This window comes from Manis javanica, chromosome 12, assembly GCF_040802235.1.
Source record: "Manis javanica isolate MJ-LG chromosome 12, MJ_LKY, whole genome shotgun sequence".
Classification (NCBI taxonomy): domain Eukaryota; kingdom Metazoa; phylum Chordata; class Mammalia; order Pholidota; family Manidae; genus Manis; species Manis javanica.
In genome coordinates, this window is record NC_133167.1 from 62,476,340 (window position 1) to 62,500,547 (window position 24,208).

At 33.5% G+C, this 24,208-nt stretch overlaps 1 protein-coding gene across 4 annotated transcripts in view; it reads right to left on the reverse strand.

Annotated features, from left to right (window-relative positions):
• The window catches only part of DYNC1I2 (dynein cytoplasmic 1 intermediate chain 2), a 73,812-nt gene that overhangs the window by 47,576 nt on the left and 2,028 nt on the right, over positions 1-24,208 (reverse strand). For 3 of the 4 annotated variants that reach the window (XR_005062540.2, XM_017655965.3, XM_017655963.3), the window contains exons 4-7: positions 22,172-22,289; positions 12,973-13,063; positions 1,860-1,919; positions 62-177 (exon numbers count right to left, since the gene is read on the reverse strand). Coding sequence is in view for 3 of the 4 variants with exons in the window: in XM_017655965.3 (XP_017511454.1) it covers positions 62-177; positions 1,860-1,919; positions 12,973-13,063; positions 22,172-22,289 (385 nt within the window). In the remaining variant the exon portion in view is untranslated. The remainder of the gene's footprint in view (positions 1-61; positions 178-1,859; positions 1,920-12,972; positions 13,064-22,171; positions 22,290-24,208) is intronic. The other variant, XM_017655967.3, reaches the window with a different exon arrangement.

Sequence of the window (24,208 nt, forward strand, 5' to 3'; positions counted from 1 at the left end):
AAGAGAAAGAAGAACTATTTAATATGACTTAGTGACAATCACATTAATAACTGATATTCACCTTCTTTGGGTTGAGCCATAACTGGAGTCTGAGTTTCTTTTGTATATGTGACGATTTCTCGAGGAGGAAAGTCAACTTGCATAATTTTAGCCATTCCAAGTTTAATAGGTCCTCGTCTAAATAAAGTGAACACAAACGTTTTTCAATACAACAACTGATATATTTTAACTACAATTAAACCATGTTATTTTGGAAAAATAAGAATTTAATACTGTATATCCAACATTATAATTTAAATCCCTGCTTTATTCAACAAATTTCTGATGAATGATGAATTGACTTTATTTTAATAGAAGAATTAGAAGGTAGCAAAACAAATATATTATGAATCATTCAAGGTGCTTTACATTTTTAAAAGGACAGTTTTAAAGTGAGTATCTACAGTGCAGGTATTTTATACTTAAACTAAAGCAACAGATCTTTGAATACCATAAAATGACTAAAGTCACTTCTGTTTTAAATAAAGGGAATACATTCTTTTTTGACAAACAGAAGAATAGAATTACAGCTGAGGAGAATGGACCAAATGAAAAATATATTTTATTAGATATCTGGGGTATCTTTTTTTGGTTATTATATTAAATGCATAAACTCTAAACCAAATAAAGTATGCTTCCAAACTCACAAAGAAGTTTTCAATTATGAAGTTGTCTTAAAAGGATATTTAATAAAAACATTGCTGTAAGTCCCAGAATATCAAGCAGGATAGAAGATCAGTACATTTAAAAAATTAATTTTCTCAAAGGTCCCAAATGTGGGCCATAAGAAATTTTTAATATGTTTTCTACTTCAGGAATATCTTAGCCCTAAAGGAAAAAAAAAAGTGTATAATCAAAGAATTAAATGGGGAATGTAGTATATTTGAAGTAATCTAGTTTCTATGAATAAAATTTAAAGAAATTTTATATTCTGATTTTTAAAATGTAAACTATATGAAAAGTAAATGGTCAAGCTAACAATGTTAGGAACAAGTTACTAATTTGAGTGCATATAGGATCTAACAGATAAAAATCACAATATTAGAACAAACAAACAAAATAGTCTAAGATTTAGGGGTAAAATGGTAGGGAGGTGGTACCTCACTTATCCAAAAGCCACTGTTACTGACAATAAGGAAGCAAGTTGGGGCGGGGGGAGCCTCAGGGCAGAGAGGCCTTCCAGTCAACATATAAGAAGCTCATATACTTTTCTTATATGCTGTAATTCAAGGCCTATTTACTCTTACTTTAAACATAATTCCATAAGCTATTGGTCATATGTTTTTGAAGTTGCAAATTATCAAGAGAAGAGAGCTAAGTAAGGTACAATGGCAGCATTGAAACTAGAATAAACAGATGAGTCAATAAATAAATTAATAAATCAACAAAAATCTGGGCCCAGAGTATAAAGGTCAACAGCTCTGTTCCTCTCAAAACTTTAGAAATAATCAATGGATTTGAATATTGGAAAATTAGTTAATATTAACATCAACTAACCTAGAAAAGAAGGTTCAATGACATGTAGAATATGTATTAGAAAAAGTCTGGAATGTTTGTTAACACATCTCAGAAAAACATCTAATAAAAATGTAGAAATAATAAAAGGAAACTGGACAGAAATGGGTCAACTTAGGGTACCTAGAAAATCAGATATGCAAAATATTTCTTTCACTAATGATAGAGGATAAATGAGGTGTCACAATAAAAATATAACTTTCCTAACTATAAACTGCATATCGAGAACTTAAGCAAAATAAAATGAGGATAGTTTCACACGGCATCAAATTATAAAGAGGAAAGGTAATAAATCTATTCAATACCCCAAATCGGAATCTGAGTGAAGCTGAAGAACTGATGGATCTGTATCCCAATGCAGCGTCCTAAATGGTTGTAGGACAACCATGAAGCATTAGCAAAAAAGGCCATATGTTAGTCAAGCGAAAACATTTTATGAATAGCTAAAGCTAAAATATTGTTCACAATTAAACACATTATTATCGTTAGTATGAAAAAAAGACCAGGAATTACTCAATGCTCAGTGTACGCAGTAAGCACAATATGGTTAAATATGCAAACATACAACCCAGAATAGTTAAAAGGCAATATTTTTAGACTATAGGAAACTAACATTGGATAATAATGGATAAGAACAGCCAAAGCATCCAACAACCCAAACGACACAGCCTAGAACAATCTAGGCTATAAACAGTTAAAAAGACATTAGTAAAAACATTTTAATTAACATAGTATAATCTTGCCCAAAGCCCTAAATATGTCCAGGAAATTGTCATATTGGTAAAGGAAATGAATCAACACATAAGCCTTTTGAGAAGAAAATGGAAGACTAGTCCACTGGGACACAAAATAGCTAAAGTTTCCAAAATGTGACCCTTGTGTAATTTACGAGTTAAACACTGCCTTGGCTTACATGTCATCTGCTTTAGAAAGCAACAATATATTTATGTCTCAAGGAAAAAAAAAAAGATTTTTCCCAGAAAATGTATTTTATTTTCAAAGAATTTACCTAAACTAATCAAACCTTTAGAAAATATCAATCCTTAATATTCAGTTGTGTCTTAGCTTTCACTGCTAGGCAAATAACTTACATGAGATCTTTTCCACTTAAGCTAAATCTTGTCACTACTAGAACAAAGGTACTTTATCCCACTGGCATTCTTGTAGGTTAGTAACATGTAAGATAATTATATGCCGTACTATATCATGCTCACAGTCCCTATTAAAAAAATTAATCACAATATAGTCAGTGCTATCATTTTTATCAGATGTATTTGTTTCTGACTTGTATAGCAAATAAATTATAATGTATAATTAAAACTGCCATAAAATGATTTCTATACTTGCCTATACAATTTATCAGTAAGAACAATCAGATGAATTGAACTAGAGAAATTGTCCACTTCAAAAACACAAAGAAAAGGTCTTGGCATTTAAACAGGTGTGTGTACACAAAGAAATAGGCCACAACGATGATTTACTTTGTCCTAAGCAATGAGCAGCAACAAATGTAGGCTTTGTTAAATCAGAGGGGTTCTATGAGATGCTTCCTGAAGAATGTGCTATCTACAGCTTTTACATTACACGAGAGCTCTGTTATCAATGACATAGAGCTCCTTGTTGAGGATGTCATTTTAGTCTAACATCTATTAAATTTTACCTCAAAATACAACCAATACTGAAAACACTTGCCCAACATTGAGTATTTATTAAAGGCATCCACAGACATATAAAGCAAAATTCCCATATAATCCAAAAGCCTGAGAGATAAACTGATCAAGGATGGAAAAAGGGAACAAGAGGCATAGATTAACCAACTGAATAACTCACCTAAATTTTAGAGATAATAGAAGTAATTGAGACAGGGAAACTTAATGAAATACAACTTCCTGAAGTACAAAGTTAGGGAAATAGCACTTTTCATGGCTTTTTATATACTTATTCATAAATTACCACCAAGACCAACAGAAAATTTTGGCACTTACAAATATTGATTCATACATGTTTCAGCATCATATTTGGCAATATCTTATGTATATTTTCCTACTCTCAGGGTACAATAATGTCAGACTGTCTTGGCCAGCCAATAGGCGTTTTGTGCAGCTTCATACATCTCACACATCTTCATGCATTCTCCTATGGTATTTCTTCTTATTCTTTCTTTCATCATCATGTCTGCTCAATTCAAGTTCATTTTGTTTCTCAGATCCTTGCATTTCTTTTAAAACCCATATATTTACAAATGCTATTATTTTACTGCTGGTAGCACCGATTAAACAATAATATTAATGATCTCTCTACTACGGAATCTGGAGATTTACTGAAATTCAGTTTTTCTACTCTTGTGTGCATGTATATATATATATATATATATATATATATATATATATATATATATATATATATATAATGAGCATACTTAGCCCTCTTGAAAATTAATGGTTAAAAAAGAATCTGTGCTCTCAAAGGAAACCATGTATGCATTAAGATTAAAAAGATATAAAATTACCTCATTTGGAAAGACTATTTTTTCCTCTCCTGTTAAACTCACAATAAATAATTTTGTATTCATTTTCTAATAAGAACAAATACCCCTAAAGATATTTCAAAACCTGTTCTCTTGTTTTACAACTTACCATTAAAAATCTACAGTTCAGCATGCTGGGAAAAAGATGGCAGTGTGAGAAGTGAGGCAGAAACTTCCTCCCAAAACTACATATAATACAAAAAGACAGCAAATACAACTAATCCTGAAAGAGTGACCAGAAAGAAAACTGCAACAGATGGCCTACATCTGGGGGAAAAAAAAGACCTCATGGAAAAGGGTAAAGTAGCAAAGCCGGGATCCGGTGGGACCCAAGTCTTCCACCACCCCAGCTCACTGTCGGGAAGAAGAGAAATAGAGCGGGGAGGGAGTAGAAGCCCAGGCCTGCTAAACACCCAGCCCTGGAGATCTGCTCCAGGAGCATGAAGCCACATTACATGGTGCTCTAGAGATTCCAGCTGCTTGTGGAGAACAACTGGCCACTCTGGGACAAAAGAAAGGTGGGCACTTTGAAAGACTTCCCAACAGCGAGAGGGCTGAAAAAGGGACAAGGATTACACAGAACTTGCTGCTCACGAGAAAGGGCAGGTGGACAAAATCATCCTGGCACACTCAGCTCAGCACGTTGGGAACTTTCAGGAGCTTTAGGTGCTTCATCCCCATTGCTGGCAATGTAGTGCTGAGGCTCCCCACTGTGATAAGCAACCTGCCACACCCTCCACCTGGCTGTCAAAGGTTCACAAACCTGCTGCCCTTACCATCACGTCAGGCCAGCTGGAGGGTGGCCCACCTATAGCAGCTATAGGGGCTTAATGCAGAGGCTCTTCCCTGCATGCCTGGCTCACTGGTCCTGGCAGTGGATGCAGACACTGCAGCCAGAAGCAGAAAGGAGTTCTTTTCTCCCAGCAGGCACTGGTGTGCTCACCTGCTGCGCCCCCACTGGGCCAGGCAGCTGGAGGGTGGCCCCACCTATGGCAGTTACAGGGGCATAACAGAAAGACTCCTCCCTGTGCACCTGGCCACTGGCCCTGGCAGTGGAGGCAGGCACTGCAGCCGGGAAGCAGAAAAGAGCTCTTTCCTTCTGCCAGGCACTGGCACAGCTCACCTGCAAGCCCCGCCATGGCTGTAGGTGCTGGAGAGCTCCAGAAAGTGGAGCTTCTGGGGACTAAAGGGAAATGCCTACACAAAGTTATTATTCCTTAATAATCATTAGAAATATGAAAAAACTAAAGAATTTTGTACAAAGATGCCTCAAACACCAGAAAGAGGGATAAGTAAAACTGAAATCACCAATCTTCTTGATAAAGATTTCAAAATAAAAATCATAAACATGCTCATGGAGCTAGAGAAAAATATTCAAGATCTCAAGAATGATGTTAAGAAAGAGACAGAAACTTTGGAAAAAAACAGTATCTTAAATGAAACATACCATGGAGGGGTTTAAAAGCAGATAAGAAGAGGTAGAGGAGATGGTAAATGGAATAGAGAACAGGAGTACAAAGAAGCTGAGGCACAGAGAGAAAAAATGAAATGAAATAATAATATTTCAACTTTTATATATTCCTGAAATTAAATAATAAGACAACTCTGTGACCAATCAAAACAGAATAATATTTGCATTATAGAGATACCAGAAGAAGAAGAAGAAGAGAGAAAAAGGAATAGAAAGTTTCTCTGAGGAAATAATTGCTGAAAACTTCCCAAATCTGGGGAAGGAAATAGTCTATCAGGCCATGGAAGTACACAGATCTTCCAACACAAGGGACCCAAGGAATATAACACCAAGACCACACAATAATTAAAATGGCTAAGATCAAGGACAAGGACAAGGACAGAGTATTAAAAGCAATCAGAAAGAGAAAAAAGATCACATACAAAGGAAAGCCCATCAGGCTACCATTAGACTTCTCAGCAGAAACCTTACAGGCCAGAAGGGAATGGTATGATAAATTTAAAGCAATGAAACAGAAGGGCATGAAATCAAGAATACTCTACCCAGCAAGATTAACATTTAAATTTGAAGCAGGGATTAAAAAATTTCCACATAAGCACAAGTTGAGGGAATTTACCTCCCACAAACTGTCTCTACAGTGTATTCTGGAGGGACTGCTATACATGGAAGTGCTTCTAAGACTAAATAGCTGTCACCAGAGGAAAAAAACACAGTAAAAGAAGTAGACCAGTTAATTACAAAGCATGTGCAAAATTAAATCAACTACCCACAAAGTCAGTAAAGGGATACACAAAGAGTACAAAATATGACACCTAATATATAGAGTGGAGGAAGAAGAAGAAAGGAGGAAAAAAGCCAAAAGAACCTTTAGATTGTTTTTGCAATAGCATAATAGGTGAGTTAAGTTGGACTGTTAGATAGTAAGGAAGCTGCCTTTGAACCTTTGGTAATGAAAATCTAAAGCCTGCAATGGTAATAAGTACATATCTATCAATAATCATCCTAAATGTAAGTGGACTGACTGCATCAATCAAAAGACAGAGTTACAGATTGGATAAAAAAACAAGACCCATCTATATGCTGTCTACAAGAGACTCACTTCAAACCCAAAGACATACACAGACTAAAATTGAAGGGATGGAAAAAGATATTTCATGCAAATACTAGGGAGAAAAAAAGCAGGAGTAGCAGTACTTACATCAGACAAAATAGACTTAAAACAAAGAAAGTAACAAGAGACAAAGAAGGACATTATATAATGATAAAGAGGTCAGTCCAAAAAGAGGATATAACCTTTTAAATATATATATATACACATAAATATCTATGTACCAAACACAGGAGGATCTACATATGTGAAACAAATACTAACAGAATTAAAGGAGGAAACATAATGCAGTGTATTCATTTTAGGAGACTTCAACACTCCACTCACATCAAAAGACAGATCAATCAGATAGAAAACAAATAAGGAGACAGAAGCACTGAACAACACATTAGAACAGACAGACCTAACAGACATCTACAAAACACTCCACCCAAAAGCAGCAAGACACACATTCTTCTCAAGTGCACATGGAGCATTTTCCAGAAGAGTTCACATACTAGGCCACAAAAAGAACCTTAGTAAAATTCACAAAGACTGAAATTGTGCCAACCAGCTTCTCAGACCACAAAGGTATGAAACTAGAAATAAATTATGCAAAGAAAACAAAAAAGCCTACAAACACATGGAGGCTTAACCACATGCTCCTAAATAATCAACGGATCAATGACTAAATAAAATCAGATCAAGCAATATATGGAGACAAATGAAAACAACAACTCGACACCCTAAAACCTGTGGGATGCAGTAAAAGCTATTCTAAGAGGAAAGTATGTTGCAATACTGGCTTACCTCATGAAAGAAAAACAGTACCAAATGAACAGTCTAAACACACAATTAATGAAACTAGAAAAAGAAGAACAAATAAGGCCCAAAGCCAGTAGAAGGAGGGATATAATCAGAGCAGAAATAAATAAAATTGAGAAGAATAAAACAATAGAAAGAATCAATGAAAGCAGGAGCTGGTTCTTTGAGAAAATAAACAGAACAGATAAATCCCTAGCCAGACTTATCAAGAAAAAAAAGAGAGTCTACACACATAAACAGAATCAGAAATGAGAAAGGAAAAAATCACTATGGATACCACAGAATACGAAGAATTATTAGAGAATACTATGAAAAATTATATGCTAACAAATTGGATAACCTAAAGAAATGGACAGACACTTCCTATAAAAATACAACCTTCCAAGACTGACCCAGGAAGAAACAGATAATCTGAACAGACCAATTACCAGCAATGAAATTGAACTGGTAATCAAAAAACTATCTAAGAAAAAAAACCCTGGGCTTCAATGCGGAATTTTATCAGACATTTAGAGAAGACCTAATACCCACCCTCCTTAAAGTTTTCCAAAAAGAAGAGGAGGGAATACTTCTACACCAATTCTATGAGGCCACATCACTCTAATACCAAAATCAGGCAAAAACAACACAAAAAAAGAAAATTACAGACCCATATCCCTGATGAACACAGATGCAAAAATATGCAACAAAATATAAGTAAACTGAATTCAAATATACATCAAAAAGATCATCCATCACAATCAAGTGGGATTTATTCCAGGGTTGCAAGAACGGTATAATATTAAAAAATCCAACAACATCACCCACCACATCAACAAAAAGGAGGACAGATATCACATGATCATCTCAATAGATGCTGAAAAAACATGACAAAATTCAACATTGATTCATGATAAAAATTCTCAACAAAATGGGTATAGAGTGCAAGTACCTCAACATAATAAAGGCTATATATAAAAATCCAACAGTCAACATCATACTTAACAGTGAAAAGCTGAAAGGTTTTCCTCTAAGATTGGGAACAAGACAAGAATGCCCACTCTCACCACTTTTATTCAACATAGTACTGGAGGTCCTAGCCACAGCAATCAGACAACACAAAAAAATAAAAGGCACTCAGATTGGTAAGGAAGAAGTTAAACTGTCACTGTTTGCAGATGACATGATATTGTACGTAAAAAACCCTAAAGAATCTACCCCAAAACTACTAGAATAACTGAATTCAGCAAAGCTGCAGGATACAAAATTAATACACAGAAATCTGTTGCATTCCTATACACTAACAATGAACTAGCAGAAAGAGAAATCAGGAAAACAATTCCATTTACAACTGCATCAAAAAAGAATAAAATACTTAGGAATAAACCTAACCAAGGAGGTAGAAGACCTACCCTGAAACTGACACAACTCTCATGAGCGATATTAAAGAAGACACCAATAAATGGAAATACATCCTGTGCTCATGGTAGGAAGAATTAATATTGTCAAAATGGCCATACTGCTTAAAGCAATCTACAGATTCAATGCAATCGCTATCAAAATACCAACAGCATTCTTCAACAAACTGGAACAACTAGTTCTAAAATTCATATGGAACCACAAAAGACCATGAATAGCCAAAGCAACACTGAGAAGGAAGAATAAAGCTGGGAGACTATGGTCTCCAACTGCAAGCTCTACTACAAAGCCACAGTAATCAAAACAATTTGATACTGGCACAGAACAGACCAGAGATCAATGAAACAGATTAGAGAGCCCAGATATAACCCCAAGCATATATGGTCAATTAATATATGGTAAAGGAGCCATGGATATACAATGGGGAAATGATAGCCTCTTCAACAACTGGTGCTTTGAAAACTGGACAGTTACATGTAAGAGAATGAAACTGGATTACTGTCTAACTCCATGCACAAAAGTAAACTCAAAATGGATCAAAGACCTGAATGTAAGTCACGAAACCATAAAACTCTTAGAAAAAAACATAGGCACAAATCTCTTGAATTTAAACATGAGCAACTTTTTCCTGAACACATTTCCTCAAAGAATACAAAATAAAAATGAACAAATGGCACTACATCAAACTAAAAACCTTCTGTATAGCAAAGGACACTATCAGCAGAGCAAAAAGGCATCCTACAGTATGGGAGAACATATTCATAAACAATTTATCTGATAAGGGATTGACATCCAAAATATATTAAGAACTCACACACCTAAGCACCCAAAAAGCAAATAAACCTATTAAAAAATGGGTCAAGGATATGAACAGACACTTTTGCAAAGAATTTCAGATGGCCAACAGGCACATGAAAAGATGCTTCACATCACTAATCATCAGGGAAATGCAAATTAAAACCAAAATGAGATATCACCTCACACCAGTTAGGATGGCCAATATCCAAAAGACAAGGAACAACAAATGCTGGCAAGGATGCAGAGAAAGGGGAATAAATAACTCCTCCACTTCTAGTGGGAAGATAAATTAGTTCAGCCATTGTGGAAAGCAATACGGAGTTTCTTCAAAAAATTAAAAATAGAAATACCATTTGACCCAGGAATTCCACTCCTATTTACCCAAAGAAAACAAGATCCCAATTTCAAAAAGACATATGCACCCCTATGTTTATCACAGAGCTATTTACAACAGCCATTATGTGTAAGCAAACTAAGAGTCCATCTGCAGATGAATGGATAAAGATGTGGTACATAATCACAATGGAATATTATTCAGCCATAAGAAGAAAAGAAATCCAACCATTTGCAACAACATGGATGGAGCTAGACTAGGGTGTTATGCTCACTGTATAAGGCAGGCTGAGAAAGACAAATACCATATGATTTCACTCATTTGTGGAGTATAAGAACAAAGCAAAACTGAAGAAACAAAACAGCAGCAGACTCCAAGACCCAGTAGTTACCAAAATGAAGGCGTTGGGGAGGGTGGATGGGGGAGGGAGGGAGAAGGGGATTAAAGGGCATTATGATTAACACACATAATATAGGGGTGTCATGGGGAAGGCAATACAGCACAGAGAAGACAAGGATTGACTTTAGGGTATCTTACTATGCTGATGGACAGTGACTGCAATGGGATGTGGGTGGGGGAGTTGATAATATGGGTGAATGTAGTAACCACAACGTTGCTCATGTGAAACCTACATAAGACTGTATATCAATGATAGCTTAATAAAAAAAAATCTACAGTTTAATCACAAGTTAGCACACTATCCTTAGACCTTTTCAATACAGCGAATATCTTTAAATTAATGATGTATTCACTACAATGTAAGTTCCATGAAGGTAAGGGTCATGAACATTTTATTTTCAGTGGTAGCCTATAGTTTAACATTAAATTGGCAATTTGAATATGTATTCTATACAAAAATATTTTTCTTCACAGTATTTACTCCCTGCACCAATTTACAATATCCTACTGGGTCTCTAATAATCTCTAGGTTTTCCAACAAAACTCAGGAGGACATGTTTTAATTCACAAAGACTTAAAAAGCCAAGATGTTACATAGTATTTTTGAAAGAGAGCTTATTGACAATGCACTAAAATCATCTTTCTCCTATTCAAAATAAAAAATACTGAGTTTGGCATGAACAGAGTATAGTATCACTATAAAAAAAAGTATATAATATCCAATAAATTAATAAATGTAGTTTTTTTATTTGCGGGATATTTTTACTTTGTTATGTTACAAAAAGGAAAAACCCTTCTCTTGAAAATATCACTTGCTTATCAGCAAAGGAATAGTAACATATTTATATAAAAATACTGAAATATGAAACAAATCTGGTTTAAAAATGAACTTAGACTAAACAAGTTAAGTTTTTACTTTGTAACACATACTATTTTATAAGGTAATATTATTTCTAAAAAGAAAGTTTTGATTTTTTTCAAAATGATATAGATTTATGTCATTTATCTCTAATGATAATATTGCTTAGATTCATCATTTTGGCTTTACATACAGAACAGTTCTGGAAAACACATCTCAAATTCAAATAGTGAGCCTTCTGTGCCTTCTAATTGTTAATGACCTGATTCTTCAGGAATTGACTAAAATATTGAGTTTATAGATTATCTACCTTCTTTGCTTCTTTTTTTCTTGTCCTGTCTTTTACATACTCATTACTTATTTGTAACTTTGATCACAGGAGTTCAGGCACAAACCAGATAAAACTTCTCATTTTATTTCTCATCAAAATGTGTGTTAAGAAATTTTCCTTAAGAGGCCATTTAATTCCAGGACCCAAAATAAGGATTCTGAATAAACATTTTAACTAGCTATGTTTAATCTCATTTCAGCTTTCACAGAAGTCAAAAAGTGCATTATTAAATAAACACTTGCTATTACTGTGCGTGTGTGCATGTGTGTATATGACAAAGAGAGTAAGTAATAATACTTTTCCCAATACAATCTTTGAAAAGAAGCTGAAATCGTACTGAACTTTTGAAATGCAAGTCCCAAAATGTGTGCAGCATCCTAAAACAAACATTAAAAAAAGTTTTACAAGGAAGATGAGAATTCAGGAAAACCTGGCAGTAAACACTTTTTAAAAAATTGAGATATAACTAACATCTAACATTACATTAGTTTCAGGCATACAATGTAATGATTCAATATTTGTATATATTGTGAAATGATCACCTAGTAAGTCTAGTTAACACTTGTCACTATAACAACAAAATTTTTTTCCTTGTGATGAGAACTTTTAAGATCTACTCTTACCAACTTTCAAATCTGCAATACACTATTATTAACTGTAGTTACCACACTGTATGTTACATCCCCATGACTTATTTTATAACTGGAAGTTCGTACCTTTGAACCTTTTCACCCATTTTACCCATCCCCATCCCCTGCCTTTGGCAACCATCACTTTATTCTTTGTATCTATAAGAATCTTTTAGATTCCACATGAGTGAGATCATACAGTGTCTTTCTCTGACTTATTTCACCTAGCATAATGCCCTCAAAGCAGTATAAACACTCTTAACGTTTCATAAGGAATTTTCCTTAATCTTGGTATTTTACGTATTATTTTTTATCTTAATTAGAAGTACCAAGTTAATAGACCAGAACTGGGCTATATAAATTGTTTAGATTTTCAATTCCTGAATGGGGAGTTAAGCACAGCAGAGAGGTTTTACATTATTCATACCTAAAACATCCATGTAATAACCAGTATAAAGTTTGCTTAAACAGAAAAAAAAACTTAATCTATTAATACCTCTATTTTTAATGTAATATCATTAGCATAAAGTCATTTAGCTATTCAATACTAAGTTAATCAAGTATGACCATTAAAATACTGTAACCCCCCCCACCCCCCACACACACATCACCAATTTATAACAAACAATTTTTATACCATTTAGATCTCAAAATGTTAGGGCTACCTCAACATAACTATGTAGAGCCTCTTTAAAGCACTGACAGTATCTGGGCACTAAATGCATTCTACCACTAAAATATCAGAAGAAATTTACTTTACCTGGACCCCACTGCACCGTCTCCAGAGTCTTGGCTTCCAGCTTCACTTGGTGTGCTCACAGATTTGGAGGATGGAGACATAGGAGCAGGGACTAAACAGTGAAATAGACAGGTATCTGCTGTTACTACAAGGAGAGGTTGCTCAGCTTATGACGTTTCAAAAGTAATTTAACATGAAGTAATTCACAAAAAAGAAAGAGTAATGGCAAACCAAAAAACATAAATACATGAATGAAAATGAACAACGGAAAGAAGAGGAGAAAGACAAAGTTAACAATGCATGCTGACAATTCATGCAATTTCTCTGGCAAAATGCATTTGGGATTTATGTTGAGAAAAAAAAAGCAAGATTATGGAGGATGCATATTTATTCAAACCAACACCAAATGTGGGCACTAATTTTCAAAGGAGAGCATTCCTTCTCCCCTTCCTAAAGTCTCACTTTTTAGATCACTAGATTACAGGTATTATTCATACTTGCTGTCAAAATCAAAACTCTGAAATACACTTGAAAGGTCATTTACTCTCTGGTTTTCTGAAACTTATTTTAAAATGTTAATTTTTGACTAATAATTTTTTTCTTTCATGTCTTAAATTATTTCATTTTCCCCCCATAAAAAAAAAAGGCCAATTTAGAGAAATGACTGTAGTTCCTTTAAAATGTCCATTAGTGTCCAGCTACTTGGGTGAAAAATCCAAACAGGCTATAAAACAGCATGCCTTCTAGACATGATGCATAACATAAAGTGATACATGCAACTTAAAAACAAGGCAAGACTTATGGTAACTTCCTTACCCCAGTATTCAGAAAAAACTGAAGTGTACAGACAAAGATACAGACACCCAAAATATTCTTAATCCCTTCTTATAGAAAAATACACATTTTTCATAGTATATAAAACAAACAACAAATGCTTTCCTCTAAATTCTCACTTTTAACATTATACACGAACTGCTGAATGTGCGTATTTCATGCTATTACATTTGTAAAACTTTTTGATTACCATTGCAGGGCATGTATAGAAGGATCATCACTGCCATCTTCTGGTTAAATTTTACCATAAATATCCCCAATCCCAAGTATCTTTTTAAAATAATTTTTCAATGTACAACATTAAGTGACTAATGCATTTTATTTTGAGCTGCCAGCCCTTTTTTTAATAGTCTACTGAAAAGAAGGTAAGTTCCTACTTATTAAGGAACTAATCTATATGCATTTAATTAAAAGCCTATACTTGGAGAATAATTACAGTCACTGAGCCCATAAAATTATGTTTAAATGTTTTTTACATACTCAGTAAAAACAGTGGGTTTACCAATATGAATGTACAAGTATAGTATGATGAATCACATTTTAAACATAGGTATAAACTGAACATCTTTATTTTTTCAATGGCAAATATACTGATAACCATAATAAGATTAGAAGAAAACAAATAATAGCTAGAATGTTTCCTGATATGCAGTGGTTAACTCTTGCTTAAACTGCAAGGAACCATGAAACATACTCAAATGTTTCTAATTTTGTGATTAAATTTGTCCAAAACAATGATAAAACGAGATCACCTTCATATAGTTCACATGCAGATGGCATTGTGCTAGGTGCTACATGTATAACTCAAAGTAGCTAGACCTGACTTGTATCTAAAGTAAAAGAATATTAATGTCCCCTAACTTCTCTTAGGTTTCATTTCTTCAACTTTTTGTCCATCTCTTACTATGAGACTTCCCCTAGTCCAAGTCCCAAATGATACAGGAATAAAGAATAATAACTAACAGTGGTTTGCCTACTATGCTATAAGCACAAATATGTGTTTATTAAATTATAGTGAGGTACCATAATGTTTTCATACTACAGCTTTTCCAACAAGAAATTTTGTATTCTTTAAATTACATACCTCATGCTTAGGAAAATAATTTTTCTAAGTAGACATATAGAAAGATTACAGGAAAATACTAATATTCTAACAATCAAAATATTTCTGATGAATTATAAAATTCTTCTCCAGTTTAATGTTTTTCCCCCCTTTCTGGTGACTTTAAGTATCAAAGACTCCACTCAGCAAGTTCAACAGCATCTTACTTGGTTAAGACTACATTTTTTAAAAATGTTTCTTCAAATCCTATATGGAAACAGGTTAAATAGTAATTACACATACACAAAAAATACACTAATCTAGCCAAAAAAAGTTTCAAAAAAAAAATTACAAGGGTGAGGTTACCAAATTATCACAGTTTCTCAGCCAGAGCAAAATAAACTGCCATTTCACATTTGTAATTAGATAAAAATATAGTTTTCTCCATCCCAGACTATATTCTTTCTGTCAAAAGATAGTTGTCAGGCCAGTTGATGGACAGGACTCATTAAGGAATCAAAGTTATTATCTGGACCCACTAACTTCATCTTGCAATATTAAATAATATACACCATAGAAGGGACAAATCTAGAAAAAGAAAATTACTATCACTGGAAAAGGAGGAATGTTAATAGAAAAAATTGGAATAGCAGCATTATTTGATGACAATCATATTTTAACTCACACAGTCTAGAAAAATCAAAGAATACAGTAATTGGGCAATAAAGCAATGCTGCTACACTCCCAGACTCCAACAAAAGACCCTAAGAACAAATAAAAGCATGCAATCTAGGTTAAAGAAAAATGAACCCAGACCCTCAAATCTCAGAAAATACTCTATTCTAGAATTCATTCTTAAAGATGGGTTGAGAGTCCAAACAGCTTTAACAATAATATAAGCCACTAATTAGTTTTTGCCAAATTATCTGATAGGATTTGCTTAGTAAGAACAGTGATTCAATCAAATTACCTTTACTCCACAGTACTGTATTTAAAAGCCTAAAAAAACCATTAAGTGGTACAAAATAAAAAATTAACATTAACCCATGAGTATATGAATGAATTTAAGCTTCAAACAAAAGCACCTATTTCTTCCTTTGAGGACCAAAGCAGAAATATGAAGTAAACTGAAAAATATACACTATGGCATTCAGTGATCATGTAAGTAATACTGAAAGTCTAGAACAAAAAGGCAATCAAGAAGGCCTTTCCTGCCAGCTTAGATCTTGTCTTTCTAAGGATATAAAATTAACACTGCTGTCTTTGGGCTGTGAAGAAATAAGTGGAATGTTTTAAAACCTCAATGGACTTGGGAATGTACCTAGATTTAGAATTAGAATTGAGTCAATCACTCAGAACTATACAGAAGTTTCAGAGATGAAGAAAAGTACACAGCCCAATCATTTTTCAAGTAGAAGAAAGCCTTTGGCAAGAAGGGGCTTCTGCCAGGAAGGCCTTAGAAAAAGCAGACAGCCAAGGAAAGTGAATGTAGGGGCGTGGGAGTGTTGGTAGAAGACACTGAAATGGAAGGAGTGAGATTCTGAGAACCTGAAGTTTGTGAGGCCTCTCTAGCTCACCAGATACTTAATACTCAAACACAGCCCGCACTACAATAACGCCCTCTTGTGGATACAAGTGTTCCTAGCCTGGAATGTCGACATTGAGGTAACTTTTTCATACCTTACTCTTTGTCTTGAAAGGAATTGCTTTAAACCAATTGCTTTAAACCTTAACTCTCTTAAATGTTAATTTCTCCCTTTCCTACGGACTCTTCTCCTGATAATGAAGTTTCAACACTCTCCACTAATCTCCCCTAAATATTTCATTTCCTGTAATTCAGAGTATCAGATACAATTTTTAAAGAAATAAAAAAATAAAATTTTATAGTACTAAAACATACAAGGAACCCCTTTTTAAAATTAGACTAACCTTGAAAAAATGACTTAGTACATGGACAGTATTCTATCTAAAAATCAGATTTACCAGTTATAATAAGAGAAGTATCAGGGATGTAATGTATAATATGATTATAGTTAACATGATATACAGGAAATGTAATATGATAGATATATAGGAAAGTTAAGAATAGATCCTAAGAGTTCTCATCATGAGCTTTTTTTCTTTGCTTTTTATTGTATCTACATGGGATGACAGATGTTAACTCAACACTGTGGTAATCATTTCACAATATGTGTAGATCAAACTATCAGGATGTATACCTTATACATACAGGATGACATACAGTGTATGTCAATAATTTTTCAGAAAAACTGGACAAAAAATCATACAGTGATGTATGTTTATTATTTCTATGTAAAACTGGAAAAAATCAATTAAAAATATTCAGAAGTTACAAGGAGAGGGAGGGAAATAAATGACACACTTATTTTGACTAGCAACCTTTTTTCTTCCTAATAAAAGAAAATCCAGTTAATAAACTATCACATTAATCAATGTACTCTGCTCTATTGATACATATTCAGGCTACAGTGTAATCTGACAATGTCTGTTTTCACCTCTTTACAAGATGGTTAAAACAGCAGTTACATACACAAAAAGAGATTCACTTAATTTTTTTTGATCATCAACATTTAAGAACTACACACTTGAAAAAATAAGTCTTGAAAGTTGTACCTAAAATTAACTTTAAGACTGGCCACTTAAGTTTAATTAAAAAACAAACAAACCAAGCCATAACTCTTTTATGAAATATTCAAATTTCAATTTCTATTACGCATTTTCCTGAAATTTGTTGTTACCACTGCTTTTAAAGCAGGTGGTTTGTATTGGGCTTCACCAGGTGGGAGGACATGTGACTTAACAGTAACTAAACAGACACTGAACTGTCTAGCCAGTGCTGGGCATCAGGGGTACAAATGTTAATATACTGTCCCTGCTCTCAAGGATCTCTGATATAAAGAAGTCAAATGACCAAATTATTAAAAACCTACCAACAAAAATAAGCTAAGAGAGGTTTTATGGCTGTATCTTTTAAAAAAATTATTTTCAGTAGAATTAAAAAAAGGGAAAAAAGTCCATTAAAAAAAGGAAAACAATAGATTGCTGTTTTTAATACGTCCTCTTGAATATTGTAGTAGTGTTTTTTTATGCTTATACAATTAAAAAATATTTGATAAATACACTCTATAGTGAAAAAAAAAACAAGTATCCTGGGTCGTGATACAAAATGTATTATTTATTGTGAGTTACTGCTGCCTTCATCTGTACCTGTATTCTTCAGGCCTAATTTTAAATAAATATCAGAAAGATCTTTAGGCATCTGTCAGAGAACAGAAGAAGGTGGAAAACCACATAACTTGTTTTATGGCTAGTATAATAAAACCATACGAGATACAGTAAAAGGAAAAAAAAGTTACAGGTCTGACTCTCTCATGGGTACAGAAGAAGAACTTTCAAATAAAAGGTCAGCAAATGAATCCAGCAGTACAAGAAAAAATTACTTCACAATTAATGGATTTATTCTAGAATGTAATCATGCTTTTACATTAGAAAATCTACCAATATAAATCATATTAATACATTGAGAAAAAAAAGTGTATGAAGAGACCTAAAACTTGGTGGTTTTACAGAAGGTCTAAATTCTTTGTGAATGTGGACTGGACTTAAAGACTCTTTTCCAAGCAACAGAATGTGGCAGAATTGATGATTACAACCACTAAAAAGTTGATGATTATAATCATTTAAAAAAACTTGAAATGGGGAATAACCCCTGCTTCTTCACTATCCCCTTGGGTAAGAAGTCATAATCCCAGGCAGTTTACAGTCAAATTCTATCAAGTTTTTAAGGAAGAGGTAATATCTACCTTTTATAAGCTATTCTACAAAATAACAAAAGGGAAAGCTGCCCTGTTTACTTAACACCATAACCATGATGGCCACAGACAATACAAGAAAACTGCAGGCCAATTTTATTTTTGGGTATATATACAAAAATTCTCAATAAAATATTAGTTAATGCATTTTAAAAATACACACAAAAACTCATCTGCCACCCCTGGAGGTAACTATTAATAATTATGAAAAAAAATGAAGTATGTCTTCTGCTTTTCTAATAGGAAATGCATTTAGGGTAACCAAATAGTCCTAGTTACTGAGAAAAAACTCAACTTCAAGAAAAATTTCAGCCAATAAATGTAAAAGGAATTATGGAATTACAAAAACAATTTTGCAACTCCTAATTAAATAACTGGTTTAGACAAGGATCATCAGTAAGTATTAAAATGATTTGGTGAAACGCCGACAGAGAAATGAATATTCACTCGGTGCCAGAGTATCACCTCCAAATATTACTTGCTAGGCATAAGGAGAAAAAAATGTGATTATAATGGAGAAACCTATTTGTCACAATCATAACCCAGAAACCAATCTTGGCACCACTAATAGCTCAATAACCTGACATATGCGCTACTAATGGGATGCAGTATGAAGTACACAGAATCATTCATGAGATATTCTTGCCAAATATGTTCAACCTGAAGCTAATAAAGTTTTAAATCTTATTTCCTGTTTAGAGGAAATATTAATAATAGAGAAATAAAAGATGTGAGAGACAAACCCAGGAGGAAGGACATTCTAGAGACCAATTGGCCCACTCAACAACTTGAGGAAAGGGGCAAAAAAAGTAGTATGTGTGAGAAGGATCTTCTAAATTTAGATAGGCTAAAGACATATAACTGAATGCAATGTATGGTGCAGCAAGATTTTGAAGGGGACAACTTAATAAGCTAATTTTTTTGAGGGGAAGAAAAATTTTGTGATGCTAGAGCTATTCTGAAAAAGAGGAAAGATGAGGGTGTGATTTTTTATAACAAATTATACAGAAGCTTTTTAGTTTGATGCAGTCCCATTTGTTTATTTTTGCTCTTGTTTACCTTGCCCAGGGAGAAGTACCCAGAAAAAAATGACTCATCCCATGTTCAAGAGATTTTTGCCTATGTTTTCTTCTAAGAGTTTTATGGCTTCATGTCTTTAGGTCTTTAATCCATTTTGAGTTTACTTTTGGATAGATAGTTATTCAGTTTTATTCCCTTGCATGTAGCTGTCCAGTTTGGCCAACACCATTTATTGAAGACTGTCTTTCCCTCATTGCATATAAATCCATGCCTACCTGGGCAATTATGGTAAAGGAGGCAAAAATAAACACACAAAAAGAGTTATAATAGGTAGATCTGACAATTATCAAAATAAAGGATATGAATATATCAAAATGAAGGATTCTGGTCAGTGAAGGGTACTATAAACAGAGTTAACAGGCAATAGACTGGGAGAAGGTATTTTTAAAAAAGAAGTCCTTCCCAAAAATATACAGGAACTTCTACAGCAAGATAAAGACCCCCCAATAGTAAATGGATAAAAGGCATGAATATGCAACTCATAGAAGGGAAAATCTGAATGGTTAATACATGTATGAAAAAATGGTCAACCTCACTATAAACACATAAATGTTTTTTATGCTATTAACACAGTTTGACATACCACTTTAAACCCAACAAGTTGGCAAAAATTAGAAGGTTGGGTAATACCAAGTGATGATGTGGATATGGCAAAATAGTAATTCTCATGCACTGATAGTGGGAGAGTAAACTTTTGTAATCATTCTTCAGAGGTATATAGAACCTAATAAATGTAGATAAACCTATACACAATGACAGAACAAGTCAATTCATGGGCATATACTGTAGGAAACTCTTCACATTCCTCAAGGAGAAAGAATATGTTCTTTGCAGTATAACAAAGTAAAGAGAGAGAAACAGTGTAAGTGCCTATTACTGGGGAATGGACAAGTAAAACACGGTATGTGATGGACTATTATGCAGCAGTCAGAAATAAATAACCTAGATCTGTAAATAAATAACCAGATCCAGTAACTTGGGTAGATCTCAAATACAATGCTGCTTGACAGATGACACATACAGCACAGTGCCATTTATGTACATAAAGCATATGTACACATAGATAATGAAACCTTGAAAAAGGTAAACACATGTAGGACAGATCAAATGGATATATGTTAAAAATGCAAGAATGGGTACTTAATGCAATACTGGGATACTGGGATAGAGGATGGAATCTGGAGATGGGAAATGAGGTAGGTAGACACACACACACACACACACACACACACACACACACACACACACACACTCCCTAAAGAACAGTATTTCAAGAATTGATGGAGGTGGGCCATGAATTCAGTGAAACTGAGGTCCTAAACAGAATAGAAAAAAAAAATCCCATAGGGGAAAAATAAAGCCAGTCTCAGAAAACAGATCACTCAAATACCATATAACCAAGAAACAGCGTGGTTTAATTACTAGGGTTTTGTTTTGTTTTAAATAAGTGTTCTGGTTTATTTACTTTTAAAATTGCAATATGTAACATAAACATTAAATAAAGGCAAAAATTAATCTATTTCAATCTTCAAATTCTATCATTAAGGAAAAGGCAAATGAGCCAAAAGAACAATGAAGCAGACTATGAGAGTGTCCATCTTGAAACCTTTTAGAAATACAGGTCTAAAGACAGTTATGTTGCAGTTTCAGAACAACAGGTACACAGCAGTTAATATCTCTGGTATTTGTTCCCTGGACTAGATGGAATTAGCCTATGAACCAATCCTGAAGTTTAGGTCCCTAAATTACAAAGATTACATCCAACTAAAATACTATGTACTAGCACCCATCTTAGAATTATGTTAAATAAGCATTTAATGCTTTCTCATATGTAACTAGATTGTCTTCAGTACCTCCACTATTTCAGCTTTTTGGTCTACGGTTTCCAAAATGAACAGCACAAAAAAAAGAATAAGATTAAGTCAAATCACTGCCAAAAATAAGCTACCAGTCAGTATTTCCCTTATTGGAATTTAGAGCAGAAAGCTATCTATCAGCTTCTCCTTCCACTCCTGTATTTTAGAATGCTTTTAGAAATTTGATGCATTACATCTCTCTTTAACTTACAGAAAGGAATATAGAATTAAAATTAGAATCACAGTCATCTTTGAACATAATACATAATGGCATTGAAAACTGCCTTAACAAATGTTTGTTGAAATAAATTACTATTTAACAAGAAAAGTCCATTGGTTGTTTGGTATATGTTAATAAATATAATTAATCTTGCAGCTCTTTTGACCAACAAAATAACCATGTATTAGCATATCTAAAGAAAGACAATCCAAATAATTATAAGATTAATGATTTTTAAGACACAAATAAGAAAAAATATGCAAAATATACTGTCAATTCACTCATCTCAGGTATTTCTAAGCTGAACAGACTATATGTTTCTCTCATATATAAATGGATATATTCGTATCCTTACCAATGGGAGATTCTGGAGTGAGCCCCATGCTTTGAAGCAATGCTTCAGCTTCTCTTCTTTTCTTTTCAAGATCTGATTCTTCTTGCACAGGAGCAACTGCTTCTTTCTTCTGATCCGTCTAAATTTTTTAAGTTAAAAACTTAAGTTTACGGAGAGGTTTGTACAACACAGGGAAGACAAGTAGTGATTCTATAGCATCTTACTATGCTGATGGACAGTGACTATAATGGGGTATGTGGGGGGGACTTGGTGATGGGGGAGTCTAGTAAACATCATGTTCCTCATGTAATTGTAGATTAAGGGTACCAAAAAAAAAAAAACAAAAAACAAAACAAAACTAAAGTTTACATGTCTGTTTGCGAAAAAAATGTATTTTAAATAATGTACTAATACTGCATACTTTTGGGGGTGGACTTAGTTTTGAATACATATTATAGTCAGTATATGAAAATCATTCTTAATAGAGCTCTAGTAAATAATTTCTAAACAGTAGGTACTAAATCGATTCATTTTTATATGTAATCAAGGAGTGCCAACAAAAATTTTCCTAATAAGTACATTCAAAAAGCACAACTACTTCTAATTATATGTAGTGTGAAAATGCTATACCCCGTCAGGACTGTGGAAATCTCCCCCAGACACACAAAAGCTTAGATATAATTATCACAATACTATGAGAAAAAAATGGAATTGTTTAAGAGGTAGCAAATTTTAAGTAAATGGACAATTTGATTTGTTGAAAAATACCCTAAATTGCTGTATGAAGTTTTCATTTTATTTATGCAACTTTATTTGGAGGATCTTTGTCAAAAATTCATCTGGAGAAAGGTTTTTATTTCTATTTTTCAAACTATATGTCTTTTTTTTACAATAGTATAAATGTGGTTGGGTTTGGTAAAATTAAAATTCACTTCTACACAGCACGGAACATTTTGTTATTGAAATTCTTTCCAGCTTTTATTTCAGCCATTTATAGTTTTAGCAAAATCTTCCAGTTAAATTAGATAAGCCTCGATACCCTCAGATCATCAAAACATCTCAAGTGAAATTAAGACTTTAAAGGAAAGGTTTTATATACACACTTCAAATGTCTATTTCAGCTACACAGTTATTACTCATACAATTGTCTGCAGAGAATTTCCTAAGCCATAATAGTCTATGACACCATTTTAACCTAATGAAGTCTCAGAAAGTTTCATCAAAATAGCCAAACAGGCAATACTATCAAGTTGACACTTTAGCTGTATGTAAAAATAAATTAGTAGACTCATAGTTCAACATTATTAAATTATCTCTTTGTAATGTTTTATAAACCTTAAATTAGATATTAATCATGTAATAGATACCCCTTAGAGACCACTTATGCCACTTATAGCCATCCTTAGCAAACAAAAATCAAATTTGCTCTCAGCACTGAAGGGTATGGATACTACTTAAATAGCTCTGCCAGTCTGACTCATGTTTCTATAAGCTGGTTTTTAATCAAACAGCTAACTTAAAACTCAAACCCCCTTATAATAATGTACCACAGAAAGATTCAGAATAAACTAGAAAATTCTTCAATTAGGAGCTTTTACAGCTTCATGGCAATGATATACGTAAATTCTACTTTTTTTCTTTTATTGATTTTTTTCCCCTGAGATTTCTAGAAATCTTGGCTATTATTTAGGCTATCACATAGAAAAACGTAGTACTAATATCTTAGGACACTTAGGCCAAACTATTTTACCCAGACCATTTAAAATATATGTGTGGTAAAAGTGTACCCATCTGTTTAAAAAGTTTCCATAGCGATAAATGTACATTTCATTATAGGGGCACATGAAATATCTCCAGCTCAGGGCCAGTGTATACTTGTCACACACAATAAAAGGTGATGTAAAAAATCAGATGACATAAGTACCTGGTCCACCTTTATGGCAGTATCAAACCAACTACTTGATAAAAATATTTCAATGATTAACTCATGATAAAGGAGGTAAGAACAAATCCCCTAATCAATTAAATAATCTATTGTATGTTTCTGTTTGCTGTTAT